The sequence below is a fragment of the Ambystoma mexicanum genome, chromosome 1q (genome assembly GCF_040938575.1).
Source record: "Ambystoma mexicanum isolate Mex_15411 chromosome 1q, UKY_AmexF1_1, whole genome shotgun sequence".
NCBI classification, from domain to species: Eukaryota; Metazoa; Chordata; class Amphibia; order Caudata; family Ambystomatidae; genus Ambystoma; species Ambystoma mexicanum.
In genome coordinates, this window is record NC_090922.1 from 788,413,561 (window position 1) to 788,432,576 (window position 19,016).

Here is a 19,016-nt window from a genome sequence, read left to right on the forward strand (position 1 = left end):
ATAACATTACTTACCTGTGATTTTGTATGCTCAGTGTGTTCATAAAGGCCTAGTAAATAATTGTATTTTTATATACTTACTTACTAACTGGAATTATTGGTGTTGTTATGCGTGGGTTCATTGTAGTCCTAGACTGCTCTCACACTTTTTCTTTGACTAAGCCTTGACCGTTACGCTACCTAACCTAACCTCTCAGGGTCTTCTCTATTAGACATAAAAAGGGTGGCCTCCTAACTTCCACAGGCTGATTTTAGAAATCTACCTTAATAACTTTCAACAAGATAAATCTCGATAACAGGTGTTTTTTCTCTGGATACGTGCATAGGATAATTATGCAACTGTGTCAGCTTACTTCCCCTCCATTGTGTTAAACCTGACTGCTCTGCCTCGTTACCTACTTTAAGAGAGGTTTCACTCTCATTTTCGGTTGGGTGTACTTGCCCCACCTTAAGGTTAGTGTTCATACAGCTGTCAATAGAGGGTTGTACAACAACGGCCGAAACACTCTGGGACCTAGGTCAGCACATGTCTGGTCCCAAATATTCCACCAAACATTATAAATTGACAGTGAACCTAACTGTTAGGGCCATGGCCTCAGAACAGTCAAGACTTTTCCTATGAAAGTTTACTTAGCTATAACATTGAACTCAAATATTTGCCTTCAGAGAGGTAAAGTCTACTGCATATCACCTGTTTGTGGACCATCTCCTCTTTTTAAGTGTTATAGATATTAAACGTGTGTTAATATTTCGAAAAGGGAGACAAAGCCCACACTTTATTAGCGGCAAGACTCAGAAAAGAAAGGGCGGACAGAGCAGTCTTGAAAATTAGATCGTCATCCAATATTGTCCTGAACAAGCCCGTCGATATCACAGACAGATTTGCTCAGTTCTACGAGCAGATTTACACGTCAGACACCGCCCCTTCCCCAGAAACCACAGACAAATACATGTCAAAAATAAAATGTCCATCCCTGTCGGGTGCAGATCGACACCAATTGAATAGCCCAGTAACCACAGAAGAGGTTGATCATGCCATTTCCCGTCTGAAAGCAGGCTCGGCCCCGGGGGTGGATGGGTTCACCCCTGCTTTTTACAAAAGGTTTAAGCGTGCTCTGATCCCATTCTTCACGCTCCTTTTTCAACAACATACTCGAATCCGGCTCTTCCCCGCCTTCATTCACAGAAGCAAGAATCATAGTTGTACCCAAACAGGGAAAGGACAAGCTAGACTGTGGGTCCTACAGACCAATTTCGCTACTTAATGTCAATGCCAAGGTCTATGCCAGTGTCTTGGCTAATCAATTAAGCAGACTCCTCCCTCAACTAATACACAGTGATCAGGCTGGGTATGTCACAGAAAGGCAGGGTGCAGACAACATCTGTAAAACCTTAGACCTCATGGCCTCCATTGTCGGAAGTAGAGCCAACCTTGATTTCGGTCGACGCCGAAAAAGCTTTTGACCGGGTAGAATGGAGGTTCATGGCGGATGTCCTATATAAGGTGGGTCTGGGCCCTGACTGGATCAGGGGGGCCAAGGCACTCTACCAGAATACTCAAGCCAAGGTCGGAGTAAACGGAGTGGCTTCTCTGCAATTACAACTGACTAGGGGAACCAGGCAGGGGTGTCCACTCTCACCGATGGTCTATGTACTGGTCATGGAGCCCCTAGCTCAAAATATCAGACAAAACTCCAGAATCATAGGCCTCCATAGATATGGTGTCGAGTATAAGCTAGCGCTGTTTGCCGATGACGTGTTGGCCTACGTTACCTATCCTGAGCATTCGATTCCAGCTCTCCTGCACAAAATAAAGGAATACGGGGCGCAATCAGGGTTTCGAATAAATTGAAATAAAACAATAATTCTCCCCCTCAGAGACCGAGACCCTTCCCCCATCACCATCCCGCAGACATGGGGCCTCCAAGTCTCACAAGCCAGCATTAAATATCTAGGGATAACGATAACAAGACACCTCCAGGATCTGTTCCACTATAACTACAAATCGCTATGGGCGGGGATCCAACAGGACCTAGGCAGAGGGAGTAAACTCAAGCTCTCATGGGCTGGCAGACTAATGGCGATCAAAATGAATGTCTTGCCGTGGCTCCTTTTCCTCTTTCAATCTCTGCCAATTGCGCTTCCTAACACATTCCTGCACACAGTGAGAGAGGCCATGCTGTTGTTTTTCTGGGACAAAGGTAGGCCTCGCATTGCTTACAAAAATCTTATTCTGTGAAGGAAAAGGGGGGGCCTTGCATACCCAGACATCCACAGTTATTACTCAGCAGCAGTGCTCCGTGTTCTTGTAGACCACATCAGGGAATCAAAGTGTAAACAGTGGGTCACTTTAGAGAATGGGCTGTTCGACCGGTTACCCTGCGCGAATGGCTTTGGGCTCCAAGGAACGAAATTCCGCGGAGGGCAAGGGAACACTCGATCCTAATAGCACTTTGGCCGTTATGGAATGAGATGAATCCAGTAATGAAGGGAATTGGTTCCTGGCCATCACCGCAGAGTTGTATCTGGGCTCCTCCGATCAGAGACTCCATCCAGGAACCCCTCCGGTTTGAACCCCAATACGAGCAAGGCCTGGAAAGGGCGTGGCAGATGTGGAGGGAGGGCTCTTTTTTACCAGGGACGAAATAGAAACAGCACAGCAAGGCCTATCAATTAAACCTATGCCCTACTAACAACTCAAAGGGGTACTCAATGACCGCAAATGGAAAAACCAGCTACAGCGCCCCCTCACTGCTTTTGAAAAATGTTAAACACACATTAAAGTACCAAAGGCCTCATATCCTGTATGTACAGAACACTCACTGACAGAGGGCACCCCCAAACCCCGAGCATTAAGGCGAAGTGGGACATGGAACTGAGGTGGGAAGACAACCATGCAGGTTGGGACGCTGTACACAGAGCTTTGTGGAAATCCTCCATAGCTATGCAGTATAAAATGCACAACTGTAGGATACTTACGCAATGGCACTTAGCCCCTCAACGTCTGGCTAAAATGTATCCGGCCCTCTCCCTCTACTGCTAGAGAGGATGCGAACAAGTTTGCACATACTGGCACCTATGGTGGAGTTGTCCTTATATATAAGTGTTTTGGAAAGAAATTCTGGGGTGGATGTACGAAATTGAGGGCATCAGCAGAGTTTTATCTCCCCAACTGGCTCTCTTTGGGGTCGAACAAATTGAAGACAGATACGCTCTTCTTCCGCATATGCCCAGAAATGTGCTTTTAGAGGCCTGGGTCTGTGTCACAATGAAATGGAAAGCCTCTTCTCTTCCGACAAAGCGGGACTGGCGGGGAAAGCAAAAGAAATCTATGAAATGGAAAGCCTAATCGCTCTCCTAATGGAATCTCACTCCCACATAGATCAGCAATGGCTCCTATTTTTGCAATATCACAGAGAGGCTTTAGTGGACCCGCACTAACATCTGCTCCCCTGCCCTACAGGTGAAGCTAGTTTGGCTGCCACACGAGAATTTGTCATCTAAAAAGCTCCCAAACCTTCATTCAAATATAACCTCACGGAAACCTGCACACAGAGTTGTCCTTCCGCGTCACTCTCCTTGATGGATAAACTGATTTAAAAAAAAAAAAATGTCTTTCATTGGCCTACTCGCTTGTGCTCACACTAATTATCAACGAAACCAGTAAACCAGTCAACTTGCTGTCATCTGCCATGGTCAAGCCTGCAAAAGGGGGGGACTGATGGGGGAGGGAGGGTTTATCCTGTCTCTTATTTCCCTTTTTCTGCTGCTTTTCATTCTTTACCTTCACTTTACCTTTCCCCTGCCGCTATCCTACTTATACTCTTTTTGTGGCAGGGGGCCTTCTTCTTCACTTCTATCGCTTTAGAATTTAAACTTGTAAGTCCAGTGATCGCATTGTTTTTCTAGTCAATTGTATATGTTTGAGCCTTGTGGCTGATGCTACTGTTGATCACAATAAAAATACATTTTATTTAAAAACAACAAAAAAAACGTTTTTTATATTGTATAATAACCATCCAATCGTCAGCATAAGCTTTGCCTTTGACTACACAGCCATGTTTCTCGTGAGGTGAGCAAGAGAAAGCTTGTGGAGATCCCTTTTGCCCAGATGTGTGTCATTCCCCCTCCACCTTGAACAAATGGAAGAGATGAGAAAGAGTCCTAACATTGTGATTGTAATACATTCAGAGGACCAGGGAATTTGATATACGTGATTGCAAATCTCTACAGTCTTTTGCATACGTGGGAAGATTGAAAAATACCTGTTTCAATATAATTATAATTGTTCTTTTATAATGTGCTTATTACTGGGGAACAGCTTCTAAGTACAAGCCCATGATTCAAACTTTTGTTGCTATGCGTTGTCTTGCTTCCAAGACAAACATGTTGCCCCTGAGCTATCCTCCCGACCAAGCTACTCAAATAAATGTTGGGGAAACAACCAATCATTGAGATGATGGGATGGCATTGTAGAAAATCTGTAGATTTTGGGAACTTTTCAGTGGAGTTAAAGTTGGACTAGAGGTTGGGGCTGCTGGTTATGTGGCTAACAAAAGCCATCCTGACTCATGAGGCTTTTCACCTACTAGCCACATAAGGTTGTCTGTTTTTTTGGTATCCTGTTCCTAGACAATTTTTCATAGCACGAGAGATGCAATGGCTATCTGTTCCCAATCAAGTATGGCAATAAACAAGCCTCTTTTTAAACACATTCTCATTGTCATTTTCATTATTAGCGCAGGTAACAAAGGGCCTGTCTTTACAGTCATGATGTATTTTTGTGAAATGTCAGTCCAAAAGATAGGTGTTTAAGTTCCAAGTTTGCTAGGTAAATGCAGATATCTTCTTTATTAAAAACATGAGGACAATGGATATGTTCCCATGCACAAATGTTTCTATTTGTCTCAAAATATGTGAATAATGAATGATATTGTTCAGATAAATAAGTAGTTGTTAGTATTGTCCCCTTTCACCCCTGTTGAGGGGGTAGCCATGGCTGGTAACAGCCCACAAGGCGGAGCCAAGGTCGGCCCAAGCATAGCCAGGGTCTCGGCAAGGGCTGTGGGCCGTTACCAGGCATGGTCGCCCCCACAGCTGGGATGAAAGCCATTCTCACCACTTCTATTAACCGGGGTGCGAATGGAGAAAGAAAAAAGATGGCCGCCGCCATAAGGAAAAGGGACTATGTCCCTTTTTCAGTTCTATGGCGGCCAGGAGATGGGACGGGCACCGGGACTGGAGTTCAAAGCTCCAGTCTAGCAGGAAAGTGGAGAGGGAGGAGTTGGGGAAGGGGTTGGCTTTGTTTTGGGGGTGGGGAGGCAACAGGAGAAGCTGGCTACCTGTTGCCTCCCCAAATGCGAGGGAAAAAAAGATGGCGCTACCCAGGAAAGGGCCTCGGGTGGCTGGAAAAGCAGACGGAGAATGTTTATTCTCCCCCTCTGTTCCAGCCACCTCATTGGCTGAGCACCCTTCCCCGGGTGCACATTTTAAATCTCCCCATTAATTATTAATGTCACAAGCTTTCATATACATCACATTTACAAAATAAAATTCTGCTTCAATTATTTCAATTACTATTTCATATATTGACAGAGAATTGTATGTGGATATTCAATAGTGGGCAGGTGGGTGCTAAGGATGGTCATGCTTTAAAACAGTATGGCATCACTGAGCGTGTGACTGTTCACTGATCAGCCTCTTGGAGCGACAATGTCCTGACTGCGTTTGAAACCAGAAATAGAAGTGCTACCTTGTTGACACATAAATAACACAGCTTTGCAACACATCTGGTTGAAGCATAGAACCAACAAATATGTAGGATTTTAGCCCCTCATTCAAGTCCTCCGAGCTCTGTTTATTTATGTTTTTTTCTTTGCCCAATTTAACAAGTTGAAGATGTGATTCTATGACAAGACCGGAGGCGAGCATTATGCTTTATCTTCTTTAATTCTGCTTAACAACAGCTTTTCAAATCTTCACTTTTCATCATTTTCTTTTTTTTAAGTGGCCAACTGGCACTATATATACAGAAACAACAAAATACATTGAAATCACAGAGGTGTATCCACTACATTTCCCATGAGTCTCTGGCTCCCTAGTAGTCCTAACCTCCATCCTATCCTCCAATGAGATGCACTCCCTTGGTATAAATGTCTCTCTGACTAGGTGCCTTCCTCTTCTTTTTTGCTGCTTTCGAGGAGAACAAACGTACGGCCGCACCGGAGGGCATTACGAGGCCCAATTAAACATACCTCCTCACTATTTTGCAGCGTTTCCACGAATCTAAAGAGGCTGAACCCGATTTAGGCAATAAATAAATAAATAAATAAAATTTTCGGGAACGTGTGACCTGCTTCGTGAATACATTCAGGTCAACACAGCAGACCTACAGAGCCTGCAGCTGCTTTCCCCTTATTACAAGCCACAGAAAGGGCCTCTGATAGACCAGATGAGTACTGGTGCGACTACAGCGAAAAGGAACCTGAGCCCCTCGAAGAGGAATTTGACCTCTGACAGAGCTTCAAGAGAGTGCTGGGTGACTCTCTGATAGACCAGAGGAGTACTGGTGCGACTACAGTGACCAGGAACCTGAGCCCCTCTAAGAGGAATTCGACCTCTCACAGAGCTTCAAGAGAGTGCTGGGTGACTCTCTGATAGACCAGAGGAGTACTGGTGCGACTACAGCGACCAGGAACCTGAGCCACTCGAAGAGAAATTCGACCTCTCACAGAGCTTCAAGAGAGTGCTGGGTGACTCTCTGATTAAAGCAGTGGCCCAGGGAATAAAGCCTGTACAGGACAGACTACAGGTCCTGGAAGAGATTTTGGGCACCAGAGCTGGCACACAGAATGACCCAGGTGAAGGGACCTCCACTAGACAGCCTCTAGAAGATACACCAAGGGGGAGTAAGGTTGCCCGGAAGAGGAAACACTCTTCTACCCCCCCGGGCACTGACATGGGGAAGGATGTAAAGCCCCAAGAGGCAGCTAATGCATTCAAGAGGCTAAAGGATGCCTTCTTGTCAAAAACTTCAGCGGTGCCCAGCCTCGTACCCCTTACCCCAGGGGCTGATAATCCAGGGGACGCTCTCTCTTCCTCGGAAGAATATGACCAAGAGGAAGGTCAGGACGAAGGCAACAGCCTCGACAAGGAGGAGAGCAGAGAGCCAGTAATAGAAGCCAGCTCAGTGGAGGGTACCCCGGAAGACACATCAGACATGTTTGAGCCAGAGTCGATAAGACACCCCAGATCCACAGAGTGGACCCCATCCCCCAGAGTGGCGATTTATATGGCTCAGAGAATCAGGAGACCTTTAGACAAGGAGACCAGGTTTCGTCTTAGAGCAGAATGCCCAAGACCCAAACTGTCAAGCAAAGTGGCTGAGACGCTAGAGATGGATCCAAAAATGCTGACCTTCATTACGAAGGCTAACATAGATGCTCGGAGAGGCATGGATAGGTCATGCAAGTCTTGTCAAGACAAGATTCTTGACCTGGCAGGACCCATCGCTAAAATCATTGACCTGGCTGAGAGGTCCAAAGACACTGGCGAGCCGGTGGATCCCTTGATTCGAGCAGGCTGGGCCCAGAGAGCCGTCTGCTTGCTCGGGAACGCGAATAGCGCAATATCGGCGGAGAGGAGAAGATCTATGTTATTGAAGATCGATAACAAGCTGGGAGACCTAGCTTCCTATGAGGCTGGCGAAGGTGCCCTAGGACTACTATATGGCGACACGTTCGTCAAGCTGATGAATACATTTTTGGGGACCTACAAGGCACTCGAAAAAGCGCAATCCTCCATAAGGAAAGTCTTTCCCAGTTGGGTTTTTGCAGGGGCCGGCCGTTTTAGAGGTCGTTCGTCCGGCCGCTATAACGCTAACAGAAGACCTCAGGGCCATAGGGCTCAGTACTGGGAATCCTGACAACAAGATTCCTTCTTCCCCAATAGAGGTAGAGAATTCAGGGGACGCCGAGGCAGAGGATACTACAGGCAGAACAATCCCACAGGTGAGAGTAAATTCAGTTATATACCCCCCAGTAGGTGGGAGAACCCTGCTTTTCATGCACAATTGGCGCGAGCTTTCGTCAGACGCTTGGGTACTGCAAACAGTGCAAGGCTTCCATCTAGATTTCATAGCAGAGCCACAGCAAATAGCATCCCTGCATCGCATACAAATTCCCTTAGCAGAAAAGCAGCTTCTAGATGCAGAGATTCGCGACTTAGCGTGCAAACAAGCCATAGAGAGAGCCCAGCCCCGCTGTTCGAGTTTCCTCAGCAACATATTCCTTGTCCATCGGAAAGGAAAGGTGCGTCCAGTTATCAATCTAAAGGAGCTAAACAGCTGGCTCATATACAGACATTTCAAGATAGAGGGAATCAATCTCCTCGCCGACCTCCTCAGAAAAGACGATTGGTTAGCGCGCCTAGACTTGAAGGACGCCTACCTCACAATACCTATAGCGCCGCAGTTCCGAACCTACTTGCAGTTCGAATGGGAGGGAGAGATCTGGCAGTTCAAAACTTTCGGACTAGCCTCAGCCCCCTGGGCCTTTACGAAACTCTTGAGGCCTCTGTCGACAGCCCTGAGGAATCAGGGTATTCTGATGATCATCTACCTAGACGACATCCTACTCATGGCAGAAGACAGGGAGAGATTACAGAGTCAGGTACAATACGCAACATCCCTCATAGCAGGTCTAGGATTTCTGGTCAGCACCGAGAAATCAGTATTGACTCCCTCCAGAAGAATAGAATTCCTAGGCTTCACCATAGACACCTGGTAGGTCACATTGGAACTCCCGTCCGCCAAGATAAGAGCGATAAGGAAGGACCTGAGATCAGCTCTCAGGAAGACGGTTATATCGCTTCGGAATCTAGCCAGGATAGTTGGGTTGCTCGCAGCCTCCATCCAAGCGATCTTTCCCGGTCCCTTGCATTACCGAGCCCTACAGAGGCTCAAAATCAAATATCTCCAGAGAGGCTGGAGATACCATTGGTTAGTACCGTTGGACGAGGACAGCAGGACAGAGCTCAGATGGTAGCTTCACAATATGGAAGTCTGGAACGGCTGCGCCATATTTGGAGACCTTCCAGAGCTCATCATAGAATCCGACGCCAGCAGATCAGGATGGGGAGCCAGGTGCGGAAGCACAGAAACAGGAGGAAAATGGTTCCAGGAAGAGATAGCCCTACACATCATTTGCCTGGAACTACTAGCGGGTTCCTTCGCTGTCAGAGCTTTCACGAAGGACAGAGTGAGATGTTGCATCCTCTTGAGGATGGACAACATATCGGCCGTGAGGTATATCAACAAGCTAGGGGGCACGAAATCCAAAATGCTGGCAGAACTAGCAAAGTATTTCTGGCACTCCTGTTTGGAGAGGGAAATAGAAGTCAGAGCCGAGTGTCTTCCGGGAATGAGGAACACAGTGGCAGACTGGAACTCCCGATATTTAGTAGATTCCAGCGACTGGACTCTACACTGTTCGGACTTCGGCAAGCTACAAAAAAGGTGGGGGCCCCTACATACAGATCTATTCGCCTCCAGGCTGAATGTGCAGCTACCCAGTTACTTCAGCTGGAGGCTGGATCCGGGAGCGATAGGCATATGCATTTCCCCCATTCGCGATGCTAGCGGAGGCACTAGCCAAGGTGTGCAGAGACAGAGCGGAGGTGGTCATAGTGACACTGGAATGGAGATCGCAAGCGTGGTTTCCAGTTCTGATTTCCCCCAGAGGATTTCTCACAGGCAGGATCTATTATTAGATCTGACAGGAGCTCCTCACCCACTGATTCTGAACCAGACACTAACCCTCATAGCCTGCAGAGTTTCAGGCACAGATGGTGCTTGTCGGGACTTTCAGAGGAAGCTACAGAGCTTATCAAGGTGTCATGGGCCCCCTCTACCATCAGGAGCTATAATTCCGCATGGCAGGCCTGGGATTTATGGTGCAGTGAGAGGAGTCTTTCTGCCATTTTAGCCCCTATAGTACAGGTAGTGAACTTTTTAGCATCCCTGACCTCCGAGGGTAAGGCCTTCAGAACGGTGGGAGTGTACAGGTCAGCCACATCAGCAGGGCACGATTTAGTGGACGGAGTGCCGATAGGAGAACACCCAGCGGTAGCTAGACTGTTAAAAGGGATACAGGTCAGCAAGCCACTGAGGCCAAGGTATTCCTCCCTATGGGATGTGAATAAAATACTCTACCTATTTGAACAATGGCCCACAAATTACCTATTATCGAAGATGCAACTCTCGGGGAGGCTAGCTACGCTGCTTTGTCTGGTATCCTGCAGGAGAGTGTCAGACGTCAGAGCACTGGAGATCGATAGAAAGATTTTGTATCGGAAGGGGTAGCGTTTAATATAGCGCAGCGTACTAAGACCAACTCCAGAATTATTACCTATCCCTACTTCCCCAGCAATAGCAAACTCTGCGTAGCGCAATGCATAAAAGCGTATGAGGCAGCGACAGCAGACGTAAGGCCTAGAAATGTGACGCAACTACTGATAGCGCGCAGTAGACCATATAAGGCGGTTGCCACAGCTACCATTTCAAGAGGGGTCAAGGAAGTAATGGACAAAGCAGGTATAGACATTTCTGTGTTCGGAGCTCACTCGACCAGAGGAGCTATGGCTTCAGGAGCTTTTGCGGCAGGCGTTCCGCTGCAGGAGATCATGAAGGCAGCAGACTGGTCCAGTGATTCTGTCTTCAGAACTTTCTACTTTAAGCCAGTACACAAAATTGCAGAGGCAGTGATACAAAGCTTTGAACAAGCAAAATGCTTGCCGCCGGTCTTGTTATAGAATGAAGATTGCCAAAGCGCACAGCGCAGGAAGTCTTGATTCTATTAAAGACATGGAGGCGAGCATTATCCCTCCCTGGAGAAATTTGGGGGCAGCAAGAGTTTGCACAGCGAGGGAATCATGTAGAGATTTTGACTGAATGAAGGATGATAGCAGAATTTAGCAATGCTGAATGTATAATTTTACTATGTGGCTTACAGTGAATTCCTCTTCCCCCCCTTACATCTGTGATCTCTTTCCAAATAGGAGAGGACCAGAAGAATCCTCGAGAATAACCAGCTAACAGGTCAACAGTGAGGATCTAGGAACGATACAGAATAGAGAAGACAGCGAGTTCAATTGTGAGACTGTTACTAGACTGTTATTAAAGTTACCAAGTTCGAAAACGAGCAAAGAAGAGGAAGGCACCTAGTCAGAGAGACATTTATACCAAGGCAGTGCATCTCATTGGAGGATAGGATGGAGGCTAGGACTACCAGGGAGCCAGAGACTCATGGGAAATGTAGTGGATACACCTCTGTGATTTCAATGTATTTTGTTGTTTCTTTATATATAGTGCTAGTTGGCCACTTAAAAAAACAAACAAAAAATGATGAAAAGTGAAGATTTGAAAAGCTGTTGTTAAGCAGAATTAAAGAAGATAAAGCATAATGCTTGCCTCCGTGTCTTTAATAGAATCAAGACTTCCTGCGCTATGTGCTTTGGCAATCTTCATTGTACAATGATCTTTGAAAAACAACAATGAATCCTGTACCTGTAACTCGATTTAAAAAAATGCTATGCAAACTGTTATATATTAAGATTAATGCTGACATTTCCTGTCATTTCATGCTAGTGGGCTGCAATGCTCTGGTCGTCTCTCTGGCTGTGAATATTATTTCATTTGTGTGTGAGATTTATTTGTTTATATCACTAGGCCACGCCTCGAGTGCGCATCCTCTCCAATGGACGATATCTGCAGATCAATAACGCAGAACTGGCTGACACAGCAAGCTACACCTGCGTTTCAAGCAATATTGCAGGGAAAACAACTAGAGAGTTTGTGCTGACAGTGAATGGTAAGAAACAGAGAACTTCATATTTTAATTGGCACTCGACTTACAGTCAGACATATTCCTTATTCATAATTCATTGTCAACTTTGGAATTGGGCATTCTCTTTGAAATTACAATGTATGTGGAGGCCTCAAAGATTGTTCTGTGAAACAATATTTAAAAAGAGTTACACAATTATTATTTTTTAAATCCCCTTTGCCACTTCCATGCCCCTAGAACACATTCTAAAATAGTACGATTTAGGGCATTTGTTAATTCTAGGCACTGTAAAAATATATTCCTGCCAGTGGAACATTGCTATATTGGTTTGGAATATTAGAGTAATTTACCTGAAGGAAAATATTGAAATCCATAGGTGACTCAAGATATTTAAATGATAGTTACTATTGCTAATTTGAATGATTATTTACACATGGTAGGGAAGAGGGATTTAACCTGCAACATAATAGTAATCACCTGTTCACCACATCTAGAGCATGAAACAAGTGTCTCTAAGATGACAGTGAAAAGTGACCCTGCACGTCTTCCCCCATTAAAGGGAGAGGCAGCATGCTTGCTCTATATGGTACTGTAAATGCAGCTGTGCCACAGTTATTTAAAACATCTTCTGATGTTTTTACAACTATCTTTATATAATGTTCGCTAATTTAATATCCGTCATGCTTTCCTACTAGTAATGTGGGTCACCCATCAGCCTTTCAACGATGAGCAATACACTCTTAGTGCCTCTTATTCTAACTTGATTTGTCATGGCCACTTTTAGGTCTAGGACCCAATGTTCAGAATTAGCCAGGGCTAGAAAATATTTTGGCAACACATATTGTTGTTTACATTTGGGAATTTTAAGATATATTCGTGTAATTTTCTGTTGAAAAAATGTTTTCATTATATTTCAACATTGCAAGTTATATTTTGAGGTTCAATAGGTATCAAGAGATTATACTCATTATATTCGTTGAGACCTTATTCTTTCTTCTGTAGTTGCTCCAACCATAAAAGATGGGCCCCAGACATTGAGTGTTCACATCAATAAGCCGGCCGTTCTGGAGTGCATTGCAAGTGGAGTCCCAACCCCAAGAATAACATGGAGGAAAGATGGCACAATTCTTGCAGGAAACAATCCCAGGTAACGCTCCAACATTGAGAGGCACCACCTCCATATCTATCAAATAGTTACTGTTAGAAGGCACTTTTGGTTAACGCCTCTTTTCTATTTACTTAAAACTGCACCAAACACCAAACCCATTTAATTACTTGGGCATGCAGAGTCTTCCTGCCAAAGATCTTGTGCATGGCACATTCCACAAGAAAAGCAGCCCCAATTCACACCATTCTTCTTGCAACAGGACTGCATCTGTAGAACTGCCTTATACTGAAATGAATTGAATTGCTAAACGCAGGCGTGATTCCCTGTGTACTTTTCTTTTTCCCTGGAAGGTTTGCCCAGTTTATTATTATTATTATTATTATTATTATTATTAAGGTATTTATTGAGCATAGACATAGCTTCGGGAAACAGCAGAGTGCTTTACAAGTGATACAGTGAGAGAAGCAGATTGCAAGGGATGAATACAAGGGAGTTGGGAGTAAAGAGCAGGGGAGGAGCAGGGTGGGCAATTTGGCAATAAGGGATCTAGGAGCAACCAGGGCATGAAACAAGGGGGAGCAGATTACCCAGTCTCTGGTTAGGTGGGAGTGAAGGGTGTATGGACATAGGTGTTAAGTAGGATTAATTCCTTATAGAGGAGGGTCTTGAGCTCCTTCCTGAAATTTAGAAGCAAGAGGGCAAAATTGGTGTTGAAGGAGAGGAGGTTTCAGAGTCTGGGGGCATAAACAGAGAAGGCCTATCCTCTGGTTTTTTTCTTTCAGCATTGGTGGGGTACCGCTCTGCACATGTCTAGACTTCTGTTGCACTGTAGGTCTCCAGAAATGCTGGGCTTCTCAGCGAAGTATCTTGTCAACGTGAGCGTGACAGCCTTGTAGATGATGCAGCAGGATTTAGCAGGCGATACATGCTTGCAGCGCTAGCCAGTGCTGTCGATGGGGTTGAGGGTGATTTTATGTTTGAGGCATCGTTTGATGACTTGTGCTACAGCATGTAGGACACATCTTAGAAGTGCCAGGGTGTCCACTGAAATGATTTCCAGGAGGACATTGCCACCATCCAAGTGGGAGAGAACCATGCTTGGACAGCAGATATGAAGAAGTTTGTTGGGATGAAGGGCTTAATTTTACATGGAAGTGGAATTTGGTACCAAGCATTTATGCTTTTCTTGCTATGTGCTCCTCGATGGAGAGGTGCCTGTTGATGTAGAACCCTCGGTTCCACATCAACATGCACCTGACACAGGTGGTCAGCTTGGGTGTGATGCCCTCGAGGTTCATAGGGCAGAGCCAGGTCTTGATGTTGGGGTGTTCTGTGTTGTTGGTCAGCAGTAGGAATTTGGTATTGCAGGGTATCAACTTCAGGTAAGCACGGACCATCCAGAACAAGATCAATGTGAGGCAACCATGAGCCTGTAGATGTTTTGAAGGAGAAGATTGTGAGGTAGAGCTTCCTGTCATCTGTGTCTTGGTGGATGTGGATGTTTTGTGAAACCAGGGGGGTTCTGAGCCGTTTCATGAAAAGGTTGAAGTTCAGTGGGAGAGGGTGGACCCTTGCTGGACTCCACATATAATGGAGAGAGTTTGTGATCTGGTGGAATCAATTTGGACAAATTGGTGATGGTTAGCAAGGTAAGATTTGACAAAGCTGGGCATAATCTCTCTGAACCCCATGCAGCAATGTAGAATGTCTGTGAGTATCTGGTGATCTCCTGTGTCAAACACATCTGAGAGTTCAATAAGAACCCAGAGGATGGATGGCCATCATTGAGGATGTTGAGGGTTTTGTTGATCACCTTGATGGTAGCACTTTCCATGCTACATCTGATTCTGAAGCCAGATTGGCAGGCCTGAAGTAGGTTGTTGGCGATTATGTATTGGAGGAGTTGTGTGGCTACTGCTTTATCAAGGAACTTGCCTTGAAAGGGAAGATCGATGATGGGGCGGTAGTTGCTGAGGTCACCTAGGTCTATTGTTGGTTTCCTTTTTGATTTTAATTGTTATTATTTTTTTCTTCTTTTTTTTTTTTGTTGGTCTCTTGATAAGCTGGAGAATTTGTCCAGTTTTGAGGGTCAAGATGAAGGTGTGTTCAGTGATGGAGTTGTTGATGATTACCAGGTCAGGGAGGTGTGGTTCATTCAGAAGGGTCTTGAATACAGTGGCTGGGATAATGCTGTCAGCAAGCGATAGGGCCTTAAGAGATGCTAGGGTGGCAGTCAGGTCTTTCATGGTGAGTGTTTTGAAAGTTGTCTTGGTGGTTGTGGTTTTGCGAAATGCAATGTGTAGTGTGCTGTTATTTGTGTCTATGTACTGGCGGATCATGTTTTTCTTATTGATGAAGCAACAGTAGATGCCAGTGGATTTTTTGATGACTGCGGTATGGTTGGGTCGAGAAAAGAGTTGATGTAATGCTGAATTGTTTGAAAAGGGCTCTTCTTTCATTGTTGGCCTTGACTTTGGTGTTCTGGTAGTAGATGTCCTTAGCAGAGGTAATCAGTCGTATGCGTGGAGCACAGAGTTTATTCAGCAGGGCAAGGTTGGATTCACTGGTGGTTGACGCAAAGTCTTTTCTTGTTTTCTGATGTTTTTTCATTGAGTCCTTCACTGTACCAATGTACAGGAGATTTAGGCTTGAGGGTGTGCTATTTCCCTAAGGCATGTGGTTGATGTTGGTTGCTTGGGTGGTATGGGAGACGCGAATCACAGTCATGGATTGTCTGAGGTAGATTGGGCCATTTGAGGTGGAATTTGTCGAGGCATTCCATTTAGAAGTTCTTGAATGATCTGAAGGCTTGTATGCTGGGTTTCCAATGGGTGTGCTTGACTTGACCTAGGAGTGCACATCAATGACACAAATACTGATGTGCATTCCTGAGAGGACTTAAACCCCTCACAGTTCCCCAAGACACCCCTGTTTCCTTATAGATGCTCCTCTCACAGCCGGCTGTTGTATCAAGGGATAATGAAGAGGCAGTCTTTGCAAATTGTTGTTGCTTTATTTGGTCGGTAGTGATCAGAAGGTAAGATCACCTACACTTTACACCAAAGATGGTAAAGCAACTAAAAATAATTGAAGCAGGTGAATATGTGAGTAGTAAAGTGAAAAGACTATGAAATGCAATCCTAAACCATATGCTCTGCATTAGAAATCAAAACCCCATGTAGCTTACTCAATCCTACCCTACAAGGTAAGTAGGACTTGTGCCTCTTTCATACCGGCTCCTAACAACATGGTTAGGTTTTAGATATGCACCTCATTATCCCTGTTTGAGTGGAAACAGAAGTTGCCTGAATTCATATATAGTGATTGCAGTTCAGTGTCCAGTCCTGATGATGAAATATATTCCTAGATACATTGACCAAATAAGGACACTCTGCTGGATTAACTTTGCTTCTCATAAGAAATTAAAGAGACATTTGGGTATTTTATGGAATGAAGTTTTATTGATTATCAGTGACTGGAATAAATACAGAGCAAGAAATGTGGATCTGAAAATTTAGCAATAGTTGCAACTGGGTAACAGAGAGCACATACGCGAGAACCTGGCTAACTGAGTGTCAAAGCTCAGTTTTTGCAATATTTCAGGTAAGTACCTGAGTAGGAAGTGTGAAAAGTTACCCGGACAAGCTTTGGGAAAGCCAAGAAGTGAATACACTTCCAGATAGAAAACACTTCAGGAGTTGGCAATTTAAGTAAAAAGAATGTATGGGTACTTTCCAAACCCCAACAGGAATTTAGAGTAGTCAATAATAGTACAAGAGACATTTTGCAGGAAATACAATTCAATTTAAGAGGATAGACTTAGAGAAAAAGTATTGAACATCTATTTTAATGTAATTAATATTGTATATTTTTCAAAACTATATCTCTATGTTTATCTTCTTAAATTGAATTGGTTTTCCTGCAAAATTTCCCTTGAACTTTAATTGACTACTCTAAATTCCCATTGGCTTGCCAACCCTAGATAGTGTGCAGGGGACGGGATTGTCCGCCACCTTAGGATACGTAGCTTTCTCTAATTATTGGGCAACGCCTGTGCCAGTGTTGCTTGTTTCTCTCCGGCACCTCGAATTTCTACATTCACTACTCTTAGTTACATCTCTTTTGAATATATTGTTGTGCTCTCTGCTATGGTCTCTTGTTTCCGCTACTTTCCAAATGCCACCGCTCCAGGGATACCCTCGGTGTGGGGAGGGGGCTCATTTTCCGGAACTCCCCTTATCACAACCAGCCAAGGGAGAGTTAGGCAGTGGACTTCATGTCCGTGCAATCCCTTCAGCCGGAGGGGGTGAGAAAACAGGTATGTGTGATCAAGCCCTGTACTCCAATTTTTTGATTGACCACTCATGGGGTGCCCAGAATCGCTACTGCCACGTCTACCGTTGGTCAGGTTGCATTGGGCCAGGGGCTGCGGATTCAGTGGCTGAAGTCCACACCGGGATTGGTGTTAGGGAGAATTCTCAGAAATGTGCTGATTCCCTCCACCTGAGACACCCCCAGAAACTTTGCTGGATTTTGAGGACTTGATTTTTTACCTGGAGAGAGTAAGACCATTTTTTTCCCACTCTCTCATGTATTTTAATGTGATTTTGTACACTGTGTTTCTTTTGGTTGTGAAGTCTGCCAAACTCCATAGGCATCATCTTTTACATTGTGTCACACAGCACCTTCAGTGCAGTGGCACAGGGAAGTCTTTCAGATTCCCCAAAGGTTTAAATACCTTCTCTGGGATAAACTACTTTTTCCCAGATTTCCCAAAGGTTTAAATACCTTCTCTGGGATAAACTACTTTTTCCCAGAGCAGTAAAATGAAATTGACTTTACTTACATTTGTAACTTTTGAGACCCAGCATACACTATCTTACAATAGGGTGCTGGAGAACTTAATTAGTATCCCCTTTGTCTAGCTTCTCATGTAACATTTTTATGTTACCCTTTCCTCACTGAATGGATGGTGGCAGTGCTTTACTGTTAACTACCGTGGTGTGCATTTACTGCGGGCTGCGTTTGCAGCTGCAGCAAAGCACCGAAGGGTGCCATTTTTGTCAAAATGGCCACAGTCTTCTTTTTTTTGCGATTTCTTTGTGGAAAGGTCCTTCTTGAGATTTACTCTGCACACCAAACCAGGTTTGGTCCCTTTGTTCGCTTTGCCTTTGGTGGGATTCACGCGTGAAGCACGCCTCTGGCTCAACGGTGTCTGGTGGGGGCAGGAAGTGAGGGAGGTGCCCGAAACTCCCTGTGCTTAGTCTCCTAGGAGACCCAAATGCACTCCGTAGTGATTGGCCGGCTGACAGTCTGCCTGACTGTCCGCCAAGGACAGCCACCCTGCTGGGTGACTGACAGCTTGGCTGAAATGAATGGGAGAGAACTGAATAAAAGGAGAGATTTTTGGCTTGGAAGGCAGAGTCGACCACTGGGCGAAGGAACCGAAGAAAAACTTGAAGAGGGTGCCTGCTGCAACTCCTGGACCTTTGGTTTACCCGGTGAAGCCCTGCTGCTGTGCTGAAGCTTTGAATTCACCTCGACTAGAGAAGCCCTGCAAGGACGACTTCTCCCCTTGAGTTGGTGGGACCAATCAACTCCAAAGTAAGTCACCTGGACATCCTCTTGTAGCTGGTTGAATTTCCGCTGCAGTTGCTGCTGTAAACCGAAGAGCCAGGGATAGGAACACCAGTTCATATGCGTTGCTTTTAAGTTGGCCAAGAGCTCCAGAAAGATCCTCTCAAGAAGATCCTCCCAAGAAGCAGGACTGACTGACCCTGAGCCACCTCAACAGAGTGCTGGACCCCAGATGGGAGGAAAGCCCATCTCCACAGCCAAGAGTCTGCGGTGTTGCTATTTGCTGAGATGCGAGGAGCTGAAACTGCAAAGTACTACTGAATAGAAGTTGGTCCTTTTCTGTAGCCGACCCTCCCGTTGCAGTGCAGGAGTCCTCCAGATGTCCTCCCACTTGTCCCCATGACTGAGGCCCGGGAACACAGGATCTGCAGACCGGCACAGGAACAGAAGCCAGCTGGAACTGTTTTTCTTCTAACCAAAGGTACTGTA

General features: G+C 45.3%; 1 protein-coding gene across 2 annotated transcripts in view; it reads left to right on the forward strand.

The window, feature by feature from the left end:
* HMCN1 (hemicentin 1) overlaps positions 1-19,016 on the forward strand; it is a 1,785,366-nt gene that overhangs the window by 1,264,614 nt on the left and 501,736 nt on the right. For both annotated transcript variants that reach the window (XM_069641364.1, XM_069641365.1), the window contains exons 72-73: positions 11,725-11,866; positions 12,845-12,989. In XM_069641364.1, coding sequence (XP_069497465.1) covers positions 11,725-11,866; positions 12,845-12,989 — 287 coding nt within the window. The remainder of the gene's footprint in view (positions 1-11,724; positions 11,867-12,844; positions 12,990-19,016) is intronic.